This window comes from Vigna radiata, chromosome 4 (assembly GCF_000741045.1).
Source record: "Vigna radiata var. radiata cultivar VC1973A chromosome 4, Vradiata_ver6, whole genome shotgun sequence".
Taxonomy (NCBI): Eukaryota; Viridiplantae; Streptophyta; class Magnoliopsida; order Fabales; family Fabaceae; genus Vigna; species Vigna radiata.
The window spans coordinates 1,860,444-1,868,300 of NC_028354.1; the positions used below are offsets into that span (position 1 = coordinate 1,860,444).

Sequence of the window (7,857 nt, forward strand, 5' to 3'; positions counted from 1 at the left end):
AACGCGTGAATTTTAAAATAAATAAATACTACCATAACGAACCCGCCGTCATTGATATAATTACTTAAAACATTTAAAATATGTTTAAAACCATATAATTGACCATAGTAATAAATTAATCTTTGTAAAAAAACATATCTAATTACTATTTTTAGTAAATTTTTATTTTCTACCATCATATTGGAAGAATACTTTGGCTTTTATATAAACAAAAAAGAAATATTAAAAAGTTATATACAACACACAAAATATGCACTACATTTATATATTGACAAATGAATATAATTTTATTGATGCTTTAATTTTTTATAAGTTAAAAAATCTTAAATTTTATGTTATATTTAATATACATATCTTATAAAATTCAAATCTTACTGTCGTAACGTAGCATATAACATGCAAAACTTAATCCAATTTGGGAATATAATTTATTAACATAGAAGATATTTTTCAGTTTAGTAGTAAAATATTGATACAGAATTTGCACGCTTTCCAAAGAGTGTTTGTAGAAGAAACAATGAACCAAACTTTTAATATTAATTCTGCCTAAATATCCGGTGACTGCCCGAAACTTTTATACGCGTATGGTCAAGCTGCCCGAAATCTGAACGGGCAGTCCAAACTCCAAGAAGACTCCAACGCTGAGATTATTATCTATCACCCTCAGAGTTGAACCAGACACACTTCCACGTCACCACCGTGGGAGGCGGCGCGTGGGGCGGTTTCCGGCCACCTCTCTCAGCGCGAAGTGGTGATCGAGGAAATGGGTCAGAGGCTGAGTTGCGTGCAGCAGCATGAGGACCATGGTGTGTTCCCTGCCCTTGCTAGCGGAGAGTTGGAGGTTGTTGAGACCATGGTGGAGGAAGACCCGACTGTGCTGGAACTCACCACTGGCCATGATAGGCTCTCGCCGCTGCATGTAGCTGCTGCCAATGGTCGGATCGAGGTTGTTCTCTTGGATTTGAATGCTGGTATCTCTGCTTCTGTTGCTATGCCTTTTTATGTGTTTTGATCATGGTGCTGTTTTTGGTTTTTGAGCAGGTTCTTTCCATGTTGTTGGACAGGTCTTCCAATGTTGACATATTGAATCGTTTGAAGCAGGTGCTTCTCTTGTCTGTGTTTATCTGTAACTGCAACTCTTAAGCTTTAAGATAACATTATGGACATTTTTGTAAGAGAAGAAAATAAGAATTTAAAATAACTTGAGTTTTTTAATTTCAAAATTAATCGATACAAAGTTTTCTCATTCAAATTCTTTAAAGGTTATTTTAGTTTATCAGATAGACTCAGTTATTTTCTTTCTTATATGTTTATCTTTTGTAAGTGTCTATAGGGAAGTTTGGTTACAGAGAGTACTAGTCTCTACTTTTGTGAGTTTCAAACTAAAGGTTGTACCCTTGTTTAGTTTTATTAGATACTAAAATTGTATTTCTGATTTGTTTTTTTCTTTGTGTGTAGACCCCGTTGATGTTGGCTGTGATGCATGGAAAGACTGGCTGTGTTGAGAAGCTTATCCATGCCGGAGCAAATGTATGTTATACTTTTTATTTTGTCTAGATTTTCTAATAGAATGTTTGGAATTGCTGTAATTTTGAGAAGAGTGGATTATGATTCTCTCCTAGTTAGGCTAATGAAAATGGTTTGTGCTTTTAATATTTCAGATATTGATGTTTGATTCTGTACGTCGGAGAACTTGCTTGCATTATGCTGCTTATTATGGTCATATAGATTGCCTTAAGGCTATTCTTTCTGCTGCTCATTCCACACCTGTTGCAGATTCTTGGTTAGACATACAATTTTCTTTTCTCTTCCTCTGTTTACACACACACTAGCCATAAAGAACATACAAGCATGAATGTTGATGCTAATTCTTGGATGGAATTGTCAGGGGATTTGCAAGATTCGTCAACATAAGAGACGGAAATGGTGCTACCCCTCTGCATCTTGCAGCTCGCCACAGACGGTCTGAATGTCTTCATGCCCTTCTTGACAATGGTGCTCTTGTTTGTGCTTCAACCGGTGGATATGGGTAATTGTCTTAGAAGTTATGCATTAGTCATTCTTGTATGAGTTTTGATGGCTTTTCATTCAGATTGATGAAAGTAACATGTGCAGTTACCCTGGAAGCACACCGCTGCATATGGCTGCCCGTGGTGGTTCTTTGGACTGTGTTCGGATGTTGCTTGCTTATGGAGCAGATAGACTTCAATTAGATTCTTCTGGGTAAGTAAATGCTATTTACAGTTTAAAGGTCTGTAATAGCTGTCAGTATAGATCCCCATTGAAAATATGGAAAAGACTTGAAGGATCACTCATGAATTACCAGTATATAGTGCGAAGTTTCTTCATATGCACATCTAATTTTTAGATTCTAACTAATTTTTTGGTACCTCCAACCCTTGTTGAAATTGGTACTTCCAAAAGTTTTGCAGTGCTTTTCAAATTGAACATCTAATAAATTTTATAATTTGGTCGTGACAGTTATTTTTTTCCTTTTGAAATAACAATATTGACATGTTAATTTTGATTATGTTAAATGTTCACATACTTACAAATATCTTACTGGGATGATTACATGTACTAAAAAGTAAATTTGTTAACTGAATGAAACTTTGAAGTTTGTTTTGTTGATTAAGAAATGATTTTTAAGTCTCTGAACGGGATTTGTACGCATAAAAACTGAACTTCACAAATTCATTTATGAAAATTAAAAAATATTACCTTATTTCGAGACTAGTTTTTACTATAATTTTTGTGCTTGAAATCTATGTTGTGCGCCTAGATACTTTAAGAGAAATAAATTTTTTGTTTTTCCTCAGTTAATGTCAACTAAGAATTTTCTTCAGCCTCTTTTGTGTCCATTCTATAATTCCAAAAAGAGTTTCTGGATGTTTTATTCATTGCAAGCAAATCTGTTAAGACCTGCCTTAAATATTCTTTTTCAGAAAAATACCATTTTCAGTGGCCCTGAAGCACAAGCATAAGGCATGTGCTGCCCTGCTGGATCCTTCATCAGCTGCACCACTTGTTTGGCCATCCCCGTTAAAGTTCATCAGTGAGCTCAGTCAAGAAGCAAAGGCCTTACTGGAGAAAGCCTTGCTTGAAGCTAACAGGGAGAGGGAAAAGGCCATACTTAAGGAGGTTGACATGCCCCCATCCCCACTGCATTCTGAGAGTGGAGACAGTAATATGGCCTCTGAGGTACAACATCTTCCTTTCTTGACGGCTGTAGGGTTTAGATTAGTGGTTTTACTTAAATGCATTTTGCAGTTTTAGTATGGTTAAAGATTATGCTTTGGCAGAGATGCCAAGAATGTTCTTTAGGACACAATAACATTACACACTACTATTTCATCTCATTATTTTTTTCCCTAGTAATGCAATAGTCTCATTAGTATCTCATGCCAATGCATGAGTGTGATCAATTGTTTCTCTGGAAAAATGGAATGGACATTTTGTCTTTAAAAAATGATAAATTATATATTTCTTTGTTATTTCTTTTCATATAGGCCGACGATATGGAGTTATGTTGCATATGCTTTGACCAAGTGTGCACAATTGAGGTCAGACCCTGTGGCCATCAAATGTGTGCTCATTGCACCCTAGCACTATGCTGTCACAAGAAGCCTGATCCTGCTACTGCTTCCCTTTCTGGACCAGCTTGTCCATTTTGCCGTGGTGCCATTATTCAATTACTAGTTGCTAAGATTAACAAGAGCTGTGATACCGAAGTGGAATCTAGTCCTATGAAGCCAAGGAGATCCCGAAAATCAAATTTCAGTGAAGGAAGCAGCAGCTTCAAGAGCTTGTCGGCCTCATTTGGAAGGATTGCCGGCCGCAATTCTGGGAAAATTGCAGATGAAAAACTGTGGGAGGTTTCTTGAGGCTTGATAATTGTCAGTCGTTATTTTGATTGCAAGCCGACAGGAAATGTGATATGAATGATGATTTTAATTACTTGGAATGGCTGCCTATATTGGGTACTTGTATTCATTTTGTTTCAATTGTCCAAAGATCATTAAGATCTTGAGAGACAATAGTTTGTAATCGGTTTGAGTTTTGATTTCTGAAATCTGATTCTTGGAGATGGAGGACAGAACGGTTGTGTATTGTTCCCCCAAATATGAAATATATAGTATTCAAGAGTTAAAGGTAAGTATCTTTACGGCTTTAACAATGGTAAACATAGTAATTGGTTTCACATCATTTGAATAGTGAACATCTGATGGAAAAGTGAAAACTTGTTTTGATTAATCTCAAACATTTTTATTTTAGTCTGGACGGAGACTCAACCAGGAAGTCTTAATCACCAAACTTCATTTTACTTTATTTTTCATGTGAAGTACTTTCGCATGACCTGAGATGTGATTTCCCATTGCAATAAAAGAAAAAGGACTTGACATGCTAAAAATAAGTGGTGATCCCCACCGATATAGAAACAAACACTCAAACCACTATGTAATAACTTCTTCCACACCAGAATGGTATTCAACTTCAGTAACTTAAAGAGGCTTTAATAGTTCAAATTTATGGTCTGCAGCATGTATTTATTGTTGTATTACTATCATAAAGAACTGGAGACTATATGGGGGAGAATGGAGTACGAACAGAACATCTTAATGTCTTGAAATTTAATTACCAAACAGGAGAATCTCCTGAAGCAGATAAAGAACTCCGTCACCTCTAAATGAAATATAAATCAATAACAAGGGATCATCACATGTTGAAATATCCACACAAACAAGAGAAAACTATTGGTGTTCCTTATCCATCACTCTTCTAGTTCACTGTTATGATCATGCTAATGTCCACCATCATTACCCAATGAAGCAGACGGCCAATGATCAGTTTGGCTAACCACTAATAGTGAGGTTGAATCTTGAATAGGGGAGAAAACATTGGGTCCATAAGTCGTAGGACACTGGTTCCTTCTGTATGTACTCGCTGCTCTTCTCTCAGCTTCAAGGTAGTGACCAAGAGAGGGGGCATCATTCCCACTCACTGCATCAGTACTTAGCCTTGAACAAAGTGAAAACAACCAAGGCTTCAGCTTGTGAATTCTTTTGCTGTCCTTCGAGGGTTCCACCATTCTTCCTCTTGTTGATCTGCCTGAGAGTTCTAAGAAGCTAGAAATACCAATGAGGCTGCCAAGTGTAATGCTGTTGTCACGGAAGAATGATCCAGTGGACTATAGCAAGCCATGTCAAATGAGTCAGGTAAAATGGCTTGATCATGAATACTTCTATAAACAAGTAAATTTCAATCCACATTCATTCATATGATAGAAAAAAACAAAAAAAAAAAGAGTAATGAATGGGAGGCTAAATGTGCACAGTTTTATTCCCTAAGAGACTATTTCCGAGATTTGAATCCTTAACCCGATATCATTATGCCAAAGGCTCTCTCAATCATTACTAAAGAAGCATCTATGAAAAATGTTACTCATACAGTCTTCTGTGTTTGATCTGCTTTACATTATGATTGTCCCTTTCTGACACTGTTCAAGGGTGATGTTATGTATTTTAACTTTTTTTTTCTCCAATCTCCCTAATAAAAGACTCAAATTTCAACAAAGCGTGCTTCCGATTGATCTCAAAATGACAAACAGTATACCAACAAAATGGCAATTAAAGTGAAATCAACGTCACTCTCTGTCAAACAATTATGTGCTAGGCCATGGCATGGACCCCATTAGCGTCAAGCAATTATTTACACACAAAAGAAGCGAAGGATCCAAAAGAGACCGACAGGGGAAGAAATCCGAAGCTTTATGGGCATGCTCATTACGTGGAGTTTCTTTTTCCTATTCATTTTTGTGGCTTGGACTAGTTCAAAAATTAAAAAGCTTCATCTTCGTCAGTGAAATATGCACAAAGTACATAGTCAAAAGCCAATGTTCTAACAAGCATGAAAGAGTAAAGGGTGTCAATGTTAAAACGAGCTGAATGGGCAATGGTTCAAGATCCGAAAAGGGAACGTTGCTGTGTGAAGCTGAGAAGAGCAAGAGTCACAATCAAACTTGATTAACCATTGCAGGATGTGAAACAGTCATTATTTCGTACCAAAAAAGTTATATCAAGAAATATACATATACATACAAAATATTTGAGATGTCTCTGTCTGTGACTAAGGACACTTTTATAAATAATACCCAAAAGAATTAAAATGCTGCCATCATAGTAGTAAAAATACAAAATGAAACCACAAAAACAAAAAAACAAAGACATGACAACATGCTAGGAAGGTCACAGCAGCTTAGGACAAAGGAACAGGTAGCAGTAAGTAGCAATGGTATCAATGGAACAAAAGGGTCGTCACAACACTATCTTGCATTAATAATTGATAACATCAATAATCAATAATCAATAATAATGACAAAAAACGTTTTACCCTTCAATTTTGTGCCTCCTACTATTCCACGTTCCACGAAGAAAAACAAAATGTATCCATTACCAGAAATTCAAAGACAAAAACAACCGCACTAAGATAAACTTTGACTGGAAATTGAGGATCCAAAGCACATTGTACCCTAACAACAATTTATGTTCTTGAATTTTAGTTCAAATAAGATTTCGAACCTCTGTGTCAAGATCTGAGGAAGAATCAGTTGAAGGGGTATGAGAAGCAGTGAGCACAGTGCTGAAAGAGGCTGACCCAGAACCATTTCTCACCAGCCCAAGTCTAGAATTCAAGAATCTCAACCCCAAAGGCCACCCTTCTTCCTGCATCATCATCAGCAGCAACAACAACAACCCTATCACCCTCCAAATTTGAAATTGAAAACCAAAAACTGAATCTGGTATACAAGCTGCCTCAAAAAAAACCCTCGAAATCATTTCAAAGCACCCCACTTAATAACATCAATATGAGTATGCAACTTATGAGTGTATTGCGTGTGTGACTTGTGTGTGAGAGAAGGGAAAAGGGTACCTGTTGAGCCATTACAGTGTTTTGCAGAATGAAATGGAGGAGTAGAAGTGAATAACAACACACTGAAACAATATACTGGGAAACTATCCAAACAAGTGTCACTTCAGACAAAGAAGTATCACCTCCAGATTGTCTACCCTCTGACCAAAACAACATAAAACAAATAAACCAAAGTCAAAATTTAGTAACAAAGTGCACAAACAACAAACCAGTGGCACCGACATTCAACAGAAGTGGTATAAAGTTGACATTCAACCGAAGGAGAAAAGACGAATACGTAACAAAGAGGTTCTTTGATCCAAACTGAAGCCGTTTGAATGGTTAATAAAGCACATTAATGTTGGCTCTGAAAGTCACACATCGGAGAGAGAAAGGGTGTGAGGTGAGAGTGACATCTTACCTCTCACACTTGGTTGGAATTTGGGAAGCTCTGCATAGACTGTGAGGGATGGAGGCAGCAGAATAGTTTGGTATCAGTTACAGTGTTGAGAAGACCAAAAGATGGCAACTTCAATAGAGATTGACAAAAAGAAAAATATATTATTCAAAATAAAACAACAATTTTTGCTACCCAGAGGTTCTTATTAAAATGTGTTTTGAATTTTATGGAAATGGGTTAGAAATAATAAAGAATGCGTTTTCCACTTCCTAATAAAAGGTACATCTTTTAATTTCTTAATATATGTTCTAATATTAATATTTGTCATAAAAAAGTTAGGAGTTTAATATTTTTCTGAAAAAAAATATCAATTATTAGAATTATTTTTTAACTGTCATGTAACAATGTTAATAAATGACTTGACAGTGATATTTTTAATGTAATGATTAATGTAAGAATCTAAGGAAGTAACCCGTGTATTTTTATATAAATTGTGTTTTGAATCTCCCATTAATTTATATCAATTAGTGATGTTGAGATTTGTTCCA

At 36.0% G+C, this 7,857-nt stretch overlaps 2 protein-coding genes across 4 annotated transcripts; one reads left to right on the forward strand and one right to left on the reverse strand.

Annotated features, from left to right (window-relative positions):
• The first annotated feature begins 591 nt into the window (after window positions 1-591).
• On the forward strand, window positions 592-4,159 carry LOC106759446 (E3 ubiquitin-protein ligase XB3). The gene is made up of 8 exons (XM_014642622.2): window positions 592-946; window positions 1,042-1,101; window positions 1,459-1,530; window positions 1,662-1,783; window positions 1,889-2,029; window positions 2,116-2,223; window positions 2,946-3,201; window positions 3,510-4,159. The coding sequence occupies exons 1-8, from the start codon at window positions 764-766 to the stop codon at window positions 3,882-3,884; spliced, it is 1,317 nt and encodes a 438-aa protein (XP_014498108.1). The 5' UTR covers window positions 592-763; the 3' UTR covers window positions 3,885-4,159.
• Window positions 4,160-4,597: 438 nt separating this feature from the next.
• On the reverse strand, window positions 4,598-7,490 carry LOC106759447 (uncharacterized protein At3g17950-like). 3 transcript variants are annotated; one of them, XM_022779568.1, is made up of 4 exons: window positions 7,331-7,490; window positions 6,931-7,070; window positions 6,579-6,808; window positions 4,598-5,188 (listed from the first exon to the last, which is right to left on the reverse strand). In XM_022779568.1, exons 3-4 carry the CDS (start codon window positions 6,732-6,734, stop codon window positions 4,802-4,804), a joined length of 543 nt encoding a protein of 180 aa, XP_022635289.1. In that variant the 5' UTR covers window positions 6,735-6,808; window positions 6,931-7,070; window positions 7,331-7,490; the 3' UTR covers window positions 4,598-4,801. The 3 variants fall into 3 exon arrangements, with proteins under 3 accessions (XP_022635289.1, XP_014498110.1, XP_014498109.1); XM_014642624.2 differs by having other exon boundaries at window positions 6,579-6,722; window positions 7,331-7,489; XM_014642623.2 differs by lacking the exon at window positions 7,331-7,490 and having other exon boundaries at window positions 6,579-6,722; window positions 6,931-7,303.
• Window positions 7,491-7,857: the final 367 nt, after the last annotated feature.

What these genes read in the sequence shown, in the direction of transcription:
- LOC106759447 (XM_014642623.2), bottom strand. Translation starts at nt 7,086, where the DNA reads ATGTTGTTTTGGTCAGAGGGTAGACAATCTGGAGGTGATACTTCTTTG. An exon ending in ACACTGTAATGGCTCAACAG is followed by an intron (nt 6,723 to 6,930) that starts GTACCCTTTTCC and finishes ATGATGATGCAG; the next exon opens with GAAGAAGGGTGGCCTTTGGG. An exon ending in CCTCAGATCTTGACACAGAG is followed by an intron (nt 5,189 to 6,578) that starts GTTCGAAATCTT and finishes GGCTTGCTATAG; the next exon opens with TCCACTGGATCATTCTTCCG.
- LOC106759446 (XM_014642622.2), top strand. Translation starts at nt 764, where the DNA reads ATGGGTCAGAGGCTGAGTTGCGTGCAGCAGCATGAGGACCATGGTGTG. An exon ending in CTGCCAATGGTCGGATCGAG is followed by an intron (nt 947 to 1,041) that starts GTTGTTCTCTTG and finishes GTTTTTGAGCAG; the next exon opens with GTTCTTTCCATGTTGTTGGA. An exon ending in GCTTCAACCGGTGGATATGG is followed by an intron (nt 2,030 to 2,115) that starts GTAATTGTCTTA and finishes TAACATGTGCAG; the next exon opens with TTACCCTGGAAGCACACCGC.